Source organism: Scyliorhinus torazame, chromosome 6 (assembly GCF_047496885.1).
Source record: "Scyliorhinus torazame isolate Kashiwa2021f chromosome 6, sScyTor2.1, whole genome shotgun sequence".
NCBI classification, from domain to species: Eukaryota; Metazoa; Chordata; class Chondrichthyes; order Carcharhiniformes; family Scyliorhinidae; genus Scyliorhinus; species Scyliorhinus torazame.
In genome coordinates this window covers 304447640-304467202 of record NC_092712.1, presented here as the reverse complement: position 1 = coordinate 304467202, position 19563 = coordinate 304447640, and the positions used below count along the sequence as shown (strand labels likewise).

General features: G+C 46.4%; 1 protein-coding gene across 3 annotated transcripts in view; it reads right to left on the bottom strand.

Moving 5' to 3' along the window:
* Positions 1-19563, bottom strand: part of cdv3 (carnitine deficiency-associated gene expressed in ventricle 3) — a 41858-nt gene that overhangs the window by 4547 nt on the left and 17748 nt on the right. The window contains exons 3-5 of one of the 3 annotated variants that reach the window (XM_072509975.1): positions 18396-18532; positions 16963-17122; positions 536-593 (exon numbers count right to left, since the gene is read on the bottom strand). In XM_072509975.1, coding sequence (XP_072366076.1) covers positions 566-593; positions 16963-17122; positions 18396-18532 — 325 coding nt within the window. In that variant the 3' untranslated portion in view covers positions 536-565. Of the gene's footprint in view, positions 1-535; positions 594-10027; positions 11661-16962; positions 17123-18395; positions 18533-19563 lie in introns of those variants that run through there. The other 2 variants (XM_072509972.1, XM_072509974.1) reach the window with 2 other exon arrangements.

Sequence of the window (19563 nt, the reverse complement as noted above, 5' to 3'; positions counted from 1 at the left end):
GTGGGAGGAAACTGGAGCACCCGGAGGAAACCCACGCACACACTGGGAGGATGTGCAGACTCCGAGACAGTGTCCCAAGCCGGGAATCGAACCTGGTACCCTAGAGCTGTGAAGCAATTGTGCTATCCACAATGCTACCGTGCTGCCCTTGTTATTGTTAGTCAAACATAACCTGAATGGCCTTGGGTAATTCATGTTTTTTTTTTCTGCTTAGTAATTTCATTCTCAGTAAAACATCTACAATATAAACCCCCAAAGATTCTGAAATTGCACAATACAACAACTTTGGTCAAATCACATTCAGCTATAGCAATATTTGGTTAGATATGAAATATAAATCAGATATTTACATGGCAGCTATTTGGCTAGTACACACAATCCACCAAATGTTATAACAAATATTGACACCGGGTCTATAAATCTTAAATAATTCCGTCGCTGTTCCCATAAAGTATTGATATAAAAATCACAACCCACCGTGGACCTCATTCGGGAATTACTGCATCTAAAGACGCCAGATAGAAATATTACCCACCTCGGTACAGTCTTTTTCCCGTTCTTCAAATTATGCCTCCACGTACTTCGGTATTAGCCTAAAATCTCAATTTGGGAAAGGTTGCATGAAAAAAAGGGAGGGAAAAACAAGTAAGTCAGGCCATGTAACCGGTATAGATTCTTTAGTCCTTGCATCAGGCACACGGGTTGGGCCGCTAATCCGTTTTCTCAATCAGCCGTGGCATCTGTTGTTTTTATGAGTTTGTGTCAAATAAACAAAATGACAGAATTCAGTACATTTAAAAAGCTGCTGAATTCTGTGCAAAGGCACAAAGGGTAGGGCACTTTATAGGTGCCGGAATAACTTTTAAAAGAATAATTTTGAACGCATTACAGCTACCTGATGTGCGCATTTGTTTTCCACATGAAACAAAAGTTAGAACCTACAAAAAAAGTCCTTCTCTGTAACAGGCCAGCCAATCAAAATGGCAACTGGGTGAAGAAGCTGTTGCCAGTTCCCCAGAGATGACCTTTCAATTCTAAACCCTAAAGACAAGAGTAAGATTCCCCCCCCCCCCCCCCCCCCAAACACATTTCGGCACCTGGACCAGGCACCCATAAAGCAGGAATAGTTATCACTTGTAATGAGCAAATAACCTGAGTGCGTTGTTTGAATCTAGTATTCTACTGTTGTATTGAAGTGCAGAAATCCAACCAGGGTCGGTTTTCCTTAAAGGCTGACTCTTGGGAAGATGCAGATGATATTGTGTTCTAGTTCTTAAAAGCTCTAGCAAATTACGCTCTTCTATTTATAGACTGTTCAAATGAAAAACAGTATTGTATCTGCTTACAAAAAACGATCAAAGTCAAACCCCAATAACTATAGATACCAATGGTGACACACCAAAAGTCTTGCATTCATTTAGGTTATGGTGTAATAAATACCAGTCTATTACTTCTGCTTGCAATCTAGTCCCAGTTTCTCCTCCGAGCAAATATTTTGAAAGCTTGGACCGCATGGTGGCAAGTATGGAAAGTTGCTTCATGTGTATCAGTGATTGTGATTCCTGTTCTCTCAGGTCACTGGCAGCTCTTGCTGAATTTCAGACATTTAACCATGTAGGCAATGGGAAATGTGCAAATCTTTAAGAAATGCATCTTTTTTTAAATTGAAATTTTTATTTTTTAAAATATATTTATTAAAGTTTTTTAACACAATTTTTCACCCTTACAAACAATAAACCCCCCCTCCTCGTAACAAAAAAGCAAGAAATCGCACATAGCAAGATATATACATGGTAAAACGATATGTTACATAGCTTTGTACACTGGCTCTCTCCCGCACGTGCCCGTTTCCCAAATCCTTCATGTGTTCTCTTGCTCGACCACCCCCCAGGCAAGCCCCCCTTCCCCCCCCCACAGGACGTCTCTCTCTTTCCCCCCCCCCCCCCTCCCCGGGTTGCTGCTGCTGCTGACCGACCTTCTTCTAACGCTCCGCGAGATAGTCTAGGAACGGTTGCCACCGCCTGTAAAACCCCTGCGCAGACCCTTTCAAGGCAAACTTTATCCTCTCCAGCTTAATGAACCCAGCCATGTCGTTTATCCAGGCTGGGGGGCTTCGCCTCCTTCCACATTAGCAAGATCCTTCGCCGGGCTACTAGGGATGCAAAGGCCAGAATACCGGCCTCTTTCGCCTCCTGCTCGTCCACTACTCCAAATATTGCTAGCCCCCAGCTTGGCTTGACCCGGACTTTCACCACCTGAGATATTGCTCCCGCCACTCCTCTCCAGAACCCCTCCAGTGCCGGGCATGACCAAAACATATGGACATGGTTCGCCGGACTCCCTGAGCACCTTCCACATCTGTCCTCTACCCCAAAGAACCTACTCAACCTCGCCCCCATCAAGTGCGCTCTGTGAACCACCTTAAATTGTATCAGGCTGAGCCTGGCACACGAGGAGGAGGAATTAACCTTACCTAGGGCATCAGCCCAAAACCCCTCCTCAATCTCTTCCTCCCATTTACCCGTCAGCTCCTCTACCAGTGCTTCCCCCTCTTCTTTCATCTCCTAGTATATTGCCGACACCTTGCTCTCCCCGACCCATACACCCGAGATCACCCTGTCTTAAATTTCCTGTGCCGGGAGCAACGGGAACTCCCTCACCTGCCGCCTCACAAACACCCTCACCTGCATGTATCTAAAAGCATTTCCCGGGGGTAACTCAAACTTCTCCTCTAGTGCCCCTAGGCTCGCAAACGTCCCATCAATGAACAGGTCCCCCATTCTTCTAATCCCCGCCCGATGCCAGCTCTGAAACCCCCCGTCCATCCTCCCCAGGACAAACCGGTGGTTACCCCTGATCGGGGACCACACCGAAGCTCCCATTGCACCCCTGTGCCGTCTCCACTGGCCCCAGATCCTTAGCCACATTTGCTGCCCAGTAGTAGCTCCCTAGGTTCGGCAGCACCAACCCTCCTCGGTCCCTACCTACTGCGTTCCAGAAACCCTCTCCTTACCCTCGGGGTCCTATTCGCCCACACAAACCCCATAATACTCCTACCTACTCTCTTAAAAAAGGCATTGGCGATCACGATGGGAAGGCACTGAAACACAAAAAGAAACCTCGGAAGGACCACCATTTTGACCGACCGCACTCGAGCCGCTAGCGAGAGCGGTAACATGTCCCATCTTTTGAAGTCCTCCTCCATCTGCTCCACCAACCTCGTCAGATTCAGTTTATGTAGGGGCCCCCAACTCCTGGCTATCTGGATCCCCAGGTACCTAAAACTCCCCTCCGCCCTCCTCAGCGGTAGCTCCCCTTATCCCCCTTTCTTGGTCCCCCGCCTGTAATACAAAGAGCTCACTCTTCCCTACATTGAGCTCATAGCCCGAAAAATCCCCAAACTCCCTTAGAGTCTGCATGACGTCCACCATCGCCTCCACTGGATCCGCCACATACAGCAACAGGTCATCCGTATAAAGCGACACCCGATGCTCTTCTCCCCCTCGGACCACCCCCCTCCATTTCCTAGACTCCCTCAATGACATGGCCAAGGGTTCGATCGCCAATGCAAACAACAGGTGGCACCCCTGCCTCGTCCCTCGGTACAGCCGAAAGTACTCCATCCTCCGCCGGTTCGTCACCACACTTGCCACCGGGGCGCTGTAAAGGAGCTTAACCCACCTAATAAACCCTCCCCCGAACCCAAACCCATGCAGCACTCCCCAGAGGTACTCCCACTCTACTCGGTCAAAGGCCTTCTCCGCGTCCATAGCTGCCACTATCTCCGCCTCTCCCTCCTCCGATGGCATCATTATCACGTTTAAGAGCCGCCGCACATTGGTGTTTAGTTGCCTGCCCTTTACAAATCCCGTCTGGTCCTCGTGGATCACCCCCGGGACACAGTCCTCTCCTCGTAGCCAGCACTTTTGCCAGCAACTTAGCATCCACATTGAGGAGCGAGATCGGCCTGTACGATCCACATTGCAGTGGGTCCTTGTCCCGCTTTAGGATCAAAGCAATCGTCGCCTCCGACATTGTCGGGGGCAGGGTCCCTTCCTCCCTTGCCTCATTAAAGGTCCTCACTAGTAGCAGGGCCAACAGGTCTACATACTTCCTGTAGAACTCCACAGGGAACCCGTCCGGTCCTTCCCCGCCTGCATGCTCCCCCAACCCCTTGCTCAGCTCCTCCAACCCAATTGGTGCCCCCAAACCAGCCACCTCTTGCTCCTCCACCCTCAGGAATCTCAGTTGGTCTAGGAATCGTCTCATCCCCTCTTCCCCCCGCTGGGGGCTGGGATCTGTACAGCTCCTCATAGAAGGCCTTGAATGCCTCGTTTATTTTCGTCGCACTCCGCACCGTGGCTCCCCTTCCATCCTTGACTCCCCCTATTTCCCTCGCTGCCATCCTCTGACGGAGCTGGTGTGCCAGCATCCGACTCGCCTTCTCTCCATACTCGTAGGTCGCCCCCTGCGCCTTCCTCCACTGTGCCTCTGCCTTCCCTGTGGTCAACAGATCAAACTCCGTCTGGAGACGTCGTCTTTCCCCAAGTAATCCCTCCTCAGGGGCCTCTGCGTATCTCCTGTCCACTCTTAAAATCTCCCTCACTAACCTCTCCCTTTCCATGCCCTCCGTCTTCTCCCTATGAGCCTTGATGGAGATTAGCTCTCCCCTGATCACCGCCTCCCATACCACCCCCACCCGCACCTCCCCGTTGTCGTTTGCCTCCAAGTACCTTTCGATGCACCCCCTCACCTTCCCACACACCACCTCATCTGCCAGCAGTCCCACATCCAGCCACCACAGCGGGCGTTGGTCCCTCTCCTCTCCCAGCTCCAGTTCCACCCAGTGCGGGGCGTGATCCAAAACAGCTATGGCAGAATACTCCGTTCCCTCCACTTTCGGGATGAGCGCCCTGCCCAGAACAAAAAAACCTATCCGGGAGTAGGCTTTGTGCACGTGGGAGAAAAAAGAAAATTCCCTGGTCTGCGGCCTGGCAAACCTCCACGGGTCCACTCCCCCCATCTGATCCATAAACCCCCCTAAGCACCCTGGCCGCCGCCGGCCTCTTTCCAGTCCTCGATCTGGAGCAGTTCAACACCGTATTGAAGTCCCCACCCATTATCAGGCCTCCTACCTCCAGGTCCGGAATGCGCCCCAACATGCGCTTCATGAATCCGGCATCATCCCAGTTTGGGGCGTATACATTTACCAACACCACCCACGTCCCCTGTAACTTACCACTCACCATCACATATCTCCCTCCATTATCCACTACGATAGTCTTGGCCTCAAATGACACCCGCTTCCCCACCAATATTGCCACCCCTCTATTCTTTTCGTCCAGCCCCGAATGGAATACCTGTCCTACCCATCCCTTTCTTAACCTGACCTGGTCCGCCACCTTCAGATGTGTCTCTTGGAGCATGACCACGTCTGCCTTCAGTCCCTTTAAGCGCCCGAACACTTGGGCCCTCTTCACCGGCCCGTTCAGGCCCCTCACGTTCCACGTCCCATTGACCTCCCCGTGTGGGAATCTCCCAATCCGTGTGCGTTCCTCCATTCCCCCTCCCGCCTTTCTTCCCTAGCGCGGGAAAAACCCCGTGCTTTCCTAAGCCTACCCCGCCCCGTCTGGCGCAGCTCCTGTCGCGGCCTTGTCTCTCTCCCCCAGCCCATGTAACATTTCCTGAGCGTGATTGACCCCCTATATACAACAAACATCAAACATCCCCCCCCACCCTCACAAACCCTCAGTTTGAGTCCAACTTTTCGGTTTGAATAAAGGTCCACGCCTCTTCAGGCGTTTCGAAGTAATGGTGCTGATCCTTGTGTGTGACCCACAATCGCGCTGGCTGCAGCATTCCGAATCTCACTCCTTTCCGGTGCAACACCGCCTTGGCCCGGTTGAAACCCGCTCTCCTCTTTGCAACCTCCGTGCTCCAGTCTGGGTATATTCGGATCTCCGCATTGTCCCACCTGCTGCTCCGCTCCTTCTTGGCCCATTTCAGGACCCTCTCTCTGTCCGTGAAAGAGTGAAATCTCACCACCATCACCCTTGGCGGCTCGTTTGCCTTGGGCCTCCTCGCCAGCACCCGGTGTGCCCCGTCCAGCTCCAGCGGCCTCGAAGGGGCCTCCGCGCCCATCATCGCCCCGAGCATCGTGCTCACGTATGCCCCGGCATCGGCCCCCTCCACTCCTTCAGGGAGACCCAGGATCCGCAGATTCTTTCTCCTCGACCTGTTCTCCAGGTCTTCGAGTCTTCCCGCCCACCTCTTGTGTAGCGCCTCGTTCTGCTCCACTCTCACCGCCAGGCCCAAGAGCTCGTCCTCATTCTCACTGACTCTTTACCTCGTGGGCCTTCTGGGTCAGCCCTAGTCCTTCAATCGCCGACAACATAGGCGCCAGCATCTCCTTCCCCAGCTCCTCAAAGCAGCGCTTGATGAACTCCTGCAGCTCCGGCCCACACTCCGCTTTGTCCCCGGCCGCCGCCATTTTGCTCGTCTTCCCTCGCTTCTCCCGCTGCTCCAGTGCCGCTTTTTTGGCCGTTTCACTTCTGGTCCGGTCCATAAAAGTTGAAGGGGGACCTCGCTCTTCCCTTCCCCATGTGTCGTCTTCAAAAAAAATTCTGTTGGGGCTCCTCTAAAGAGCCCGAACGTCCGTGATAGCCGGAGCTGCCGAATCGTGCGGCTTAGCTCCGCATAGCCGCAACCGGAAGTCTAAATTGAAAAGTTAACCAGCTCTAAACAGGGGAGGGGGTGTGGGGCGTATTTACTGCACTCTGTTCTTCTCCAGGGGACCTCTGAGCAGAATTGTTCATTTCTTTCTCATAGGCACGTAAGCAGGAAGATAGAATGATATAATAGACAAGCACAGCGGTTAGCACTGCTGCCTCACAGCTCCACGTGCCCGGGTTCAATTCCGGCCTCGGGTGACTGGAGTTTGCAGTTTCTCCCCCATGTCTGCGTGGGTTTCCTCAAAAAGTCCAAAGATGTGCAGGTTAGGTGTATTGGCTATGCTAAATTGCCCCTTAGTGTCGAAAAGGTCAGGTGGGATTACAGGGATAGGGTGTAGGCAGGATGCTCTTTCCAAGAACTGGTGCAGACTCGATGGGCCGAATGGCCTCCTGCTGCACTGTAAATTCTATGATTTCAAATGCAGAACCAATTTGAGCATCAAGATTAGATCATTGCAAGCATTTTAAAACATTGGAATTAGGATTAATCCAAGTTTTCATTAAGTTTTTATGATGCGTGGTAGAGTTTTGAAATCCTTATTGCTTCTGTAACCATGGTGTCTAAAACTGATATATATGGGGAGTTTTGCGATCAACCTCTTAAACAAAATAGCTTGCATTTAATCTAGAGTGAGGTTAGCAGTCATGTCAAGATGAGAAAACCACAGCTGCACAAGGGATGATGTATCGCAGCTCTCAGATAGACTTAATAGATTCTTAATACAAGGTGGAAACTTAAATGCTTTGTATATGGGATGTTTTATGAGAGGAAGAGATTGACAGGGACTATTATTCTTCAGTCTTCAACGCTAGTCAAAGCAGGAATGGTAATGTAGCTGATTGAGTAATGCTGGGGGGGGGGGGGGGGGGGGATCTTTTCCACCAAGTTGTTTTCAGTGCAGTCTTTAAGGGATGCACCACTGCCAGAGATGTCTTCTATCCAGATGAGATTTCAAAATCGAGGCGGTGGCCTGCTGAGGTCGACTTAAAAGATCCGATAGCAACTTTCTAAAGACAAACATATTTCATTGTTCAGGCCACTGTTCATCCCTCAACCAACACCACACCGATTATTCATTCACCTCTGCAGTTGTGGAACCTTGCAGAGCAGAGTGAGTGCCAGTTTTGCCCACATGACAGTGCTCCAAAACTAATCCACGAGTAGTGATGTGCTTCGAGATGCCCCAAGGAGTGTGAAGGGCATAAACAATCTTCCTTCTTGCAATGATGAGCTCTTAGGTCAGTAGATGGGCATACATATATAAAGTGGAATTACAATTCACTTGATACTTTTCAGAGAGAAAATATCAGCAACTCTTGCTTTTACATTGATATACATGAATAAACTGAAGGAAGATCTTATAAAGCATATCTTCCAACTGCAGAGTGCGCATACCAGGAACAAGAGAATAGCTTGAAGGGTCACCCAGATTTGAGCTACATTTGTGCCATAAAGATCAAACAACATATTTTCACCGTCAGCCAGCTTTCTAGTTCAAACATATGCAGAATGGAGAGGTTGCATGTTCTAACGGAAGTATCTAAAAGGATGTGATAGGGTGAATACAGAAAAGCTATTTCCTCTGGGGAGAAAATCAAGAACAAAGGGGCATGTTAAAAATTAAAGATGATTCAGATGGTATTGGGTGATTCCAAGTTTAATGTGTGTGACAACCTAATTGTCAACCTTTTGTCAAGGATTTAAAACCAGCCCAATTATGCAAACAGGCAGAATTCTCATACTTCAGTAGGCGTGCGTGGCTGACAAAGAACCGCCCCCCCCCCCCCCCCCCCCCCCCCCCCCCCAAAAACCAACCACATGCTGGATGGGGTGGTGATGGCACAAATAAACAAGTGTTCTTTGCAAAACATTCTTATACTTTCAATGGAGCTTCATTATTAGTTAACTGGTGTAAAAGTGCAGGTGAGATCATTGAGTGCTGACTGGCTTGCTAATTCTGGTGATGATTTCAGTGCCCTGATAAATGGTTACCGACTTCTTTCTGCCTAGCAGACACCATTATTTCAGCATGTCACATGAAACCGCATAAATATCTAACAACCAGCCACTGTATACCTGTGCGAACACCAATCAATTTGCTTTTAACAAAAGATTTAATCGACTTCTGTAGCCAACTCAAAACCCCTGGAGGTTTTCTTTCTTCACAGATGGTCATTCAGTACATCATGTGGACATCGCATTAAGAGCTCTCTGCCATTAGGGCAGCACAGCACTGCAGTGGTTAGCATTGCTGCCTCACAGCGCTGAGGACCCAGGTTTGATCCAGGCCCCAGGTCACTGTCCATGTGGAGTTTGTACATTCTCCCCGTGTCTGCATGGATCTCACCCCCAAAGATGTGCAGCCTAGGTGAATTGGCCCGTAACACACTGCAATCAAAAGGGTGTCCAGGAAGCCCGTTAGTTTTCAGTCCCGTAACCCATTAAGAACTGCTCTGCAGTGATTGATTGTTAAAACGACGACTCTTGCTTTTGGAGGTTGGCCAGAGGGAGTCAGTTGTCTTTTTCTTTTACCTTTCGATTTACTGCCATTTGCTACAGGACTGATCGACTAGCTGTGCATTTCCAGCATTTAGTTTCTGGTGTGTAGAGTGTATTCTTAGTCCCACTCAAACACCAGTGTTAAAATGCTATTGATTGGGACTTATCAGCTTCAGGACAAGTACAGGATACGACCAAGTTGAATAATGGTTACAAAACCAGGGTAAATCCCCAATGTTTGCTTACAAAGTAACCAGCCTTTCAATACTTCCCAAAGGCAATGCATTCTCCCCAACAGGGGGAAGAGACTAAAGAAAATCTGATATGGGTCAATAGGATAAGTTCTCCAACTAGATTATTTCAGAACCCTCCCCCCCCCCACTGCATTGTATGAGGCATAAAGCATTAAAATTTTAGAACAAGGTTTTGTACCTGATAAGTTCACAAGCAACACAAAATAAGTTTACTTGAATACAAACCCGCATTTTAATTTTGCCTCTGCTGTGTTATGGATGTAAAGAGTCAGGTTCTTGGTCCAATACAAACCTCTGCTACTAAGGTGTATTATTAATCAGGCAATGCAGCACATAGCAAAGGGTTTTATATTGCAGCTGTATTTTTTTTTTTTTTTTTTTTAAAAAAGAACATCAGATGCATCATCCATTGTAACAAAATGCATTTTGAAACAAAACACCATCCCAATTAATGCAGTAATTTGAGTTACAGTATGACCCCCCCCCCAAAAAAAAAACTGAGCAGGTAGTAGCTGAACCAATTGTTTAAGAAACAAAACATATTCACATGTTGCAGCTTTATTGATTTATTTCATTTGTTGTTTCTCCAGTACAGCCATAATACATGCCCAGGATTCAAACATGTTCAGACAATAGTTGCTGTTCTATTTGTAAAGCACAAAGTAGATTCTAAATGTGCATCTTAAAACAACCCAATAATGTCTACTCCGAGTAAAGTGTTGCTGTTAGTTCTTGAACAGAAAATTAATTTTATCGCAAGCCAAAAAGGAGGGAATTTGAAAGCGCTGCAGGACAAGGCCTTAAGATACACTTATTTATGCCCAATTTTAAAGTGGTCTTGAAACCAGAACCGCAAGAAAATACTGTACAGTAAGGTCTTCATAAATAGTTGTACAGCTGTTATATTTTTCTTAACTGCAACCGTAAAACGTTATTTCCCCCATCCTGAAGCTAAGGTTTCATAATAGTTAATTACATAAATACACAAAAAGTTGGATGAATTAAATTCAACCTCAGTTCACTGACAAGTGTCATCATCAATGGTTGCATGTAACAAGCACTAGTTTGATTGTTCAGGTGAGATTACCCAAATAATTCTAAATAGGAACACTGTTGCAAAACCCTCTTTTCAATCTCCATTTCCAGGGCGGTTTATTATCTGCTGGCAAATACTTTTGTTTTCTACGCTTCTTATAGCAGGTTGAAGATTTGAGGGCCGAGGGGTTTACTGGTGATGCCACTTACAAAAAGTAATCAGAAAGCTACAAAGAATGAGGTGCATCCTAGATTCATGTTAGACTATGGTTCTCTTAACATCAGGGAAATCTGGGGAAGGAAGCCGTAGTGGGAAGCGGATTACAGCTCACTGCCATCAAAATACACACGCAGAGAATGATTTTAAGCGGAAAGCGTTGCAGTCCAAGCCATCGCATGCAGCCTCTTAAAAGCAGACAATTTAACAGGATGCCATACTTTCTTTTAGTTTAAAGGTAAGGTCACTTAAAAGTTGTGCAGTCTCAAATTCAATTTGCAGACTGATAAGAAATGTTTCTATTTCTGCCCCCAGGAATTTAGCGGTTTAATATTCTGAAATAGTTCAACTACGTTGTAATACTTTTTTTTTTTAATAAACGGTAGCAAACTGGAGATGGCAAACGAGGTACAGTCATAATGGTGTCCACAGTTTTCTGTCAAACTGAGGTAGTCACCTTTGAGAGACTCAACATTCAAAATGGAAGCAGGACTATAAACAAATAGACCACTTAATGGCTGCATTTTTAATCTTTATCCAAAAACATCGCTCCAAGAGTGACTGACACTTCATTCAAACCCTTTCAGTTCCAGTCCATAGTAGATGACAGCAGCTATTGTGCTTCAAGCTTTAAATTCCCATGATGCCTTGCAGATGCCTCATTTGTCCGCAGAAGTCTATACCAGATCAATTAAAAATCTCTCTGGCATTGTGGGGTGAAGACAGATGGGTTCCATGTAGATTAGTTACCTGGGATGGAATACAGAGCACCAGTCTGTAAAATATGCACCAACATTTACTGCTCCCCAAGAACAGCAAACTGGTTGCCAAGTTCTAGCTGAACGGACTGACTTTTAGAACCATCCTCCCTGGCTCTGTTTTTGTATTTCACCATCTCAAAGGTCTTTTCCATTTCTTTATCTCTGGGAAAAAATAATTTTTATGATCAGCTCGAAAAGTGCGCAAACACAAAACTAGAAAACGTGACCAAAGTAGTGTTAGGTTACCTACCACAGGAGGCACGGTCTTCCTCATTCTTTTATGTAGTTCAACCGCCACATACAAAATGAACAGGCTCGGGAGGGGGGAGAAAAAAGGGACACTGCCCCTTTTAAAATTTAGCACATCATTACCAGATCATATGGTGCTTTCTCCACTCGGAAATGAAGAACTCCCATGTTCTGGGCATGCAGGAAGGTAATAGCAAAGAAATTAAATGGGAAAAGAGAGAAATTCCCCGAGGGGGAAATTGAAGCTTTATATATGAAGGTTGAACTACGTTGAGGGAACAAAAGACCTTATACCCTGCAGCAGGTAATCTGACATTTCCACTTTCATTCAACCTCCACAAACAAATTAATGTGCTTCTGTTCCACTCTGATTAGAACACAAGCTGGAGGCCCTATCGTTTTATACTGAAGGCTTTGTTAGTGGGGGTTCACAATTGTTTCATGCACTGCCAAGATGGTTGCATCAGTACTGGCATGGACACAAACAGCACCGCTACCTCTAGTGGCTACACATCATAATAGATTCTGCTACTTAACTGGCCACATCTCATTCAAACGATTACATAATGCTTCTAAACAACCTAAACTGGATGGCCCATCTAAACTGAGCACCAACTTTCCACAATCATCGACCAGCAAATAAAACTAGACACCACAATCAAGGTAAATGTAAATCCACTTTCTGGCACAACCTTCAAATCAGCCCAATTTTTTCACCAAAGAATTCAGAGCGGAAAAACTACCAGAAAAACTCAAACTACTATATTGGAGTTGATGATCAAATGGTTCCCATGACTTAAATACAAGGAACTGGAGATCACAGAGCTGGTGTTTTAGTTTGTGAAAAACAGGCAGATTTGGCTGAGCAATAGACAAATTAATTTCCCGAACAATTTGCACAATTCTCCCGACCAATTTGCACAATTCTCGAATGTATCAGATCCTATCCAGCTTGTAATTTAACAATAGATGATCAATGTTGCCACATGCAGCTTAAATTTGCTCAGGAATGTAAATTATAGAATTCTGGAGGTTTACTCCTGCTTCCCCGACACTTTCCACTTGATAGTCCTAACTTTTTGATGCTACAAGCAATTGATGGCAGAAAACTTTAACAGTCAGACTGGATCAGAGTTGAGCAATCAAATGGAGGATGACTGGAGCCCACCTAGTCTTAAGCATCCTGCCTGCACAAGATCAGTTGCCCCACCCCAACTCTCCAGTATGGACCAAACACTCAATCCCAATAGATCCCAGAATCATATCTTGTTTGGCCGAAAGGAAGTCAATGGGATTACAATCACTCAGATCCCATAAACAAACTGCAAGGGTGGCATGGCGGTACAGTGGCTAGCACTGCTGCCTCAGTTCCCAAGACCCGGGTTCAATTCCAGCCTCGGGTGACTTGCTGTGTGGAGTTTGCACTTTCTCCCCGTGACTGCACGGGTTTCCTTAGAGTGTTCCAGTTTCCTCGGTTCAAAGATGCGCAGGTTAGGTGGGTTGGCCGTGCTAAATTTCCCCATAGTGAACAAAATATTAGGTGGGGTTACAGGGATAGGGTGGAGGCATGGACTTAAGCAAGGTGCTCTCGCCAAGGGCCGATGCAGACTCGGGCTGAATGGCCTCCTTCTGCACGGTAAACTCTTATGATTCTATGAGGACAAACAATCAAAAATAATTTTTTTCCTTTTTAGGAAGTAACTTTGATTTGGGACAGGGGGAATGACTCTGGCTTAAAGTTCTGAAAAATTGTCACGAGATATCTTCAACTGACACCACCCCAGGAATTTGGGTTTTCGATGTAAAATCCATCTGTACAAGTCAGACTGTTAATTGTTGAGCTAAGTAAAAGTCACCATAGTCCCAGAGGACCATAGGCGGCTTTCCCCTTTTGAGGGGGACAGCTGACTGGTGGTGATTTAAACTGAGTCACCACACCTCAGGCATGGAGCGAGGTTGAGAAGTCAGGGCCCTGATGATTAACCTCAGCCAGTACGGGAATTGAACCCGCACTGCTGGCCTCGCTCTGCATCACAAACCAGCTGTCCGGCCAACTGAACTTCGACACCCACATGGCAACATAGAGATGGCATGTGAAAGTATTTTTTATAATCAATGCCAAAGGAGTATTTTTATTCAATCATGGGGTGTGGACATCGCTGGCTGGGCCAGATTTTGTTGCTCATCCCTAATTGCCCTCCAGTGGTGGGGAGTCTCTTCTTGAACCAAATCCATACCCTTGTTGGGTAGGTAAAAAAAAGGACTGAGACACAGCCAATTTCCTGAAGAGTTCCTCGACATCTCTTGGAAGCTCTAGCTGGTCTCCACACCATGGACGGGATTTTGCCCAGCCCAAGGGGACCTCGCCCACCGGAGAGCTGACAAGGAACCCCCTGCCGATTCCACCCCCCGCCACCAGAGTAAAGGCAGGAAAGCTGGAGTTCCACGTCAAAGACAAGGTGGTGACTTCCAGCAGCCCCATCAACTGAGCAGGAAGTAGCTAAGATGATAAGAGGTGACCGAGTGCCAACAAACTATTAGTTTGCTTTTGTCTCAAGGTCATTACAAGTTCAAGCATGCCTCCTGGCAGTGCATCATGGGACCATAGCTAAAGCAGCTACAATCTACTGAATGTTTTAGCATAGAATGCCGCACCAAACATCATCAGCGACTATCGGAGGACCTGTGCATAGCAGAATCCCACACATGCATTCAGGCTGCAATGCTGAAGGAACCTTACTGCCAGTGTAGCAGTACCCAGACCTGCCTGCAACCAACACATTGACCCTGCCCTGGTTCAGAGGCAAATTTCTCAGCTAACAAACCTTCAGCAAAAAACTAATCGATGGGATCACCACTTGTACATGGTCATGAATAGGCACTTGCATAACCCAATTTGTTCAGATGTGTTTGACATGAAATGTCAAAGACATCACGCACTGTGGGTTTGAATGGAAAAACCCGATTTACGTCCTGTCTGGCTTTTCTACAAAAGTGTAGAAAAAGGTTCTACCAGTTTCCCAGGTGCCTCATTTCTTTTAGTTTTGAGGAGCTCTGGGCTTCAGATACCAGGAATTAAAATGACAGATGATCTTGACCCAGGCAATGAGGCAGTTTCTGTACCTCCAGGGCCAACGGCTAATTGCTGAGAGACGCCTGTCCCAAGGTTACTCTTTTAAGACAAGCAGCAATCCAGGTCAGAGTATAACCTGCTCAGATATTCTCCACATGGGTCCCCATTTTTTTCACAAATGGTCAGATAGCCTCTACTGGCAATTGTCAGTTTTGGGCAAAATCATAATAAACCACCACCAAGGTGCAGGGGCGCAAGCACAAGCAGAAGGCACGCTCTGCCTCCACTTTCCTGCTCTTGCCTTCAGGTTTGAGGCCAGATCCATCCCAAAGGAAACCCCGCCTTCCTTTCATAGTTGGGCATCCACACCATGTGACCAACCATGCTGAGAACTGCGAGGAAACTGCCAGTGCTTCTGGAAGCTCTCTTCCCTTGCTCTCAAAGCTGCAGATCTAGGTCTTTTATTTTTTTAAAACCTTGAGCTTAGCACAGCTATTCATCAAGGTTCTTTGGGGCTTCAGACCATACACCTCTCACAGGTTGGTTCTGCCATACAGGTGCTGGTTTAGCACAGTGGGCTAAATATCTGGCTTGTAAAGCAGACCAAGGCAGGCCAGCAGCATGGGTTCAATTCTCGTTTCAGCCTCCCCAAACAGGTGCCGGAATGTGGCGACTAGGGGCTTTTCACAGCAATTTCATTTGAAGCCTATTTGTGACAATAAGCGATTTTCATTTTTCACATTGTCCATCAACTGCAGACTATTTGCAATTGCCCTGTAGTTGGTTGGGCATCATTTTCCAAAGTACCCAAACCCGGGGCTGCACGGTGGCACAGTGGTTAGCACTGCTGCCTCAGCACCAGTGACCTAGATTAGATTCCGGCCTTGGGTGACTGTGTGGAGTTTGCATGTTCTCCCAGTGTCTGCGTGGGTTTCCTCCGGGTGCTCCAGTTCCCTCCCACAGTCCAAAGAAGTGCAGGTTAGGTGGGGTTATGGGGATTGGGCGGAGTCGTCGGCCTTGGAAGGGTGCTCTTTTCAGTGGGTTGGTGCAGACTCAATGGGCCAAATGGCAGCCTCCTGCACTGTAGAAATTCTATGGATACAGCAGCTATCTAGCAGATACAGGTAATATGTGAATACAAGGAATTCCGGACAGACGACACAACAATATAACCATGGCAGCCAATTTGTATGTGGAGATTGAACAAATAGATTGTACAAATGAAGGCAAGTCAGATGAACTGAAAAATATAAATATTTAAGTAAACTGCAAAATATCTGCGTCTGACATGTACAATGATTTTAATTGGATTTACTATACAAGAAAATGTATGGTTCTTCATTTTCAGTTCTTCACTCACTCTACCTCAAACGATTCATCGGAATCTTCATGGGTGGTGGATGCTGCAGCCCTCTGCTATCTCTCCAAAGTTGGCATTTCAAACATGTACCTAAATAAGCAGCAGTAAGCTACTTTCATATGGAGATCGCAGTTTCACCCGGTCCCGTTTTCAACTAATGTCGACTCTCAGATTAACATATTAGACAACCAATTAGGAGCTGATTCTCCCTCTTCCCCCTGAACACTCACTATCCCTCCCAGCTCAATGAGGTAGCTTCAGGACTCCCACCTCAACAGGACAAGCCAAAGAATGATGGCAGGAAACTCCTACTCTGCATGGGCTTGTCCTGCACTAGGTAGGATATTACTCACTGACCGGTCAGAGCACTTCTGATTTAGGTTTGCTAAAACCTTCAGCAGATTACTCACTTCATTACATATTTTTGAAAATACTTTTAGTTTCATTTGTGTTAGACAAATACTTTACATATCATATGATTGCCAAGAGCCCAAGAGAAAACACAGCAGGCATCATCTTCATATCAAATTGAAAGGCACATTGTACCACTCCTGCAAGATTCACAAAGGAGGCAATGGCGGAACAGCAGGTCTATGAGCCAGAGTTTTTTTAAAAAAAACTGATAATGAAGAACTTAAGAAATTACTGAAAAATGCCATGTTCGTTTTCCGTAGAAAGAGGGACAAACTTTTTTTTATCCCCTCCCCGTCAAAACTGGCACGCATCGGTGGAAATAAAACAGTGGCAAATCATTGTTCGTACGTGAACACATCCGGCCTTACTTTCTGGTTTCTACATGCTTTGCAGAAGCTTGTAGGGAAGGAAACTGTGCATCATTGTAAATTTCTGGTGGTCCTTGTGATTGCGTTCTTCTCACATTACCCAATCTGGCTGCAGGAGGTCGATAAACACCAGATGGCTTTGGTTCTGGGATCTCTGCAACTGGAGGCACACTTGTGTTAGACAAATGTAGTAACTTCTACAATAGTGCAAACGTTTCTACATGAACAAAAACAACAATGACCCAAGGTAGCAAAATGATCCATGCAGGGTTAGACAATAGGTTAAGTGTATGATCTCGCCATGGGGTCCTGCTTAGGAATCCAGGCATTTTCCCCTGAAGTAAAAGAAAAATAAGGTGACACTTCCCATCAGCAAGGCTGAGCCCCATGAAATAATTCTTACCTTGCTGCTGAGGGAATGATTAGCAGCACAACTAAAATGGGGAGGGAGAAAATGCAGGGACGGGAGAAGTATATCTAACAGTGTGGGCAGATTAATGGTATTGCCCAGGCAAAACATCCAATACCTTTTGCAAATACTTCCTTCACATGCCCACAAACTTTCCTTGATGGTTGAAAACCTGGAACTTTCAGTTCTTTAAATTGCCAGGGCTAGATTTTCCCACTTCGAGCACATTCCGCAATTCTGAAGTAAACTACACCTGTTTCGCACCCACATAAGGGCAGATTAATGTGTTCCACATGATGACTCTTTCATCAACCTTTTGAGCATGTCAGGATCAGCATAAATACAGGCACGGTTTCAGTTAAATTGTTTGTGCTTGCCATGGCAATTATTTAATAGCAGCGGTATGAAAGTCCTTCAAACCTTAAACACCAACTCCTGCCCCCAACCAGAAAAACATCACTGTGCATTCAGTCCACACTCTGGCCGCATGTCACAGGCACGGATTCTCCCCCAAGATGGTGGCTGCGTGACATTTTGCTTTTTGGCCAATTTAACACTGCAGCTTTAACCGCTGAATAATATTTTTCTTTTGATTTATTAGAAAGTTAGGACTTTTGTGCAGGGAGTTCCAACAGAGGTCCGTTAGCTCAGTTGGTAGATTTGGGGAATCTTAATCCTCGGTTCATTTTTAAGCCCACATTAGGTGACATTCTTTCTTAAAACTTTCATTCAAAATAAGGGCCTGACACTGAGGCGGCATGTGCAGGTAGTGCTCCCCCTAGTGATGTAGTACAAAAACACACCGCTCAAAAATAGGGGTAAAGTCTGCCTTTTAAAAATTGGGTCTAATTTTATCATGGCACCCTAAATAATGCCACAACACCCTTTCAAATAAATGCTAAACTGTTGCCACAAAGTATTTAAGAAAATGTTAATTGGGAGTAATTGTGCGGCTATATGTGAACTTCAGTGTGTTCTTGGATCTGTTAAAATTCTCTACGTCCAAAGCAATCTTGACACTTACCCACGGCAACAGGAGCTGGTGCTGCCGTTATCTTGTTCCAGGGCCCGACTGTCTTGTCTCCTTCTCTATACAAGATATTCTCACCATCTTCACCTTGATCCTCTTTCTTCTCATCATCTTCTTCCTCTCTTTCGTCACTGTCAGGTAGTAATAGCTATCATTACACAATCTCAATATTCTGTTCAGAAGACACAAGCAGCTCTTAAATTGGTTAACATGTATAGAAAGTACAATGGGTCCCAATAGGCTGCGATCATTTACTGTCCTCAGCTGGTGCTATTCTCACAGGTTGGCAGAACAAATGTTTAATGACGTTTGAATGGAAACAGTTTTGACAGCCGAGAATTTTATCCAAAATCCTTACCCCTTTGCAATTGCCTCAACACACTCCTCACACATGTATGCAAGAGCAGATTGGGATCAGTCAGATTTTTCCTTTGTTGGCGCACGGCCAGCACTTGGCACCTTCTGCCTGATCAACAGTCGAGAAGTGAACTCTCTAACAGCCAAGAGGAGGATTCTGTATTTTGTTGCACACATCTTAAATCTGCTACAATGTCCTGCATCTCTGTGCTGAAATAACAGGCTTGCATTGTTCAATCGAGATAAACAAAGAGCATGGTGGATTGGCACATACCTACTCAACTCATACTGCTGTTATGCAGGTAGCTCAATTGAAACGAGTGTGTGTATAATTTCCAGAACTGGCCACAGAGGCAAAGGCAACCCCAAGAAATGCCCCGCATATTACTGCACATTTGCAACGCGTGGTGATCATCTGCAAGCCACCCTGGTGCACGAGTCATGCATGGACGCCCCCATGGAATGGTGGCTGTGGGTGAGGAGCCATCAGGATTACATGACGAGTTCCAACCTGCTGCCCCTACACGCCGTGAGAAAAGCCGTTCCACTGACCGATCCTTCCACTCGCCTCAAGGCAGAAACCCACAAACATGCTGCTGCCTGACAACCCTGCCTCATGTCAGCTGCACAAGGAAGATCGGAGTTTTCTGCCCGAGCTATAGCCCAATCTCCAATTAGCAGCAAGATTGTATTCGAGGGCAACTTGCAGCACTCCTAGTAGTTAGATATTAGTACTTTTTTCTGATGAGTATTTTACTTTCCATAAGAAACATTCAGGCCCAGAGTGCATTCCGTTATTCAATTA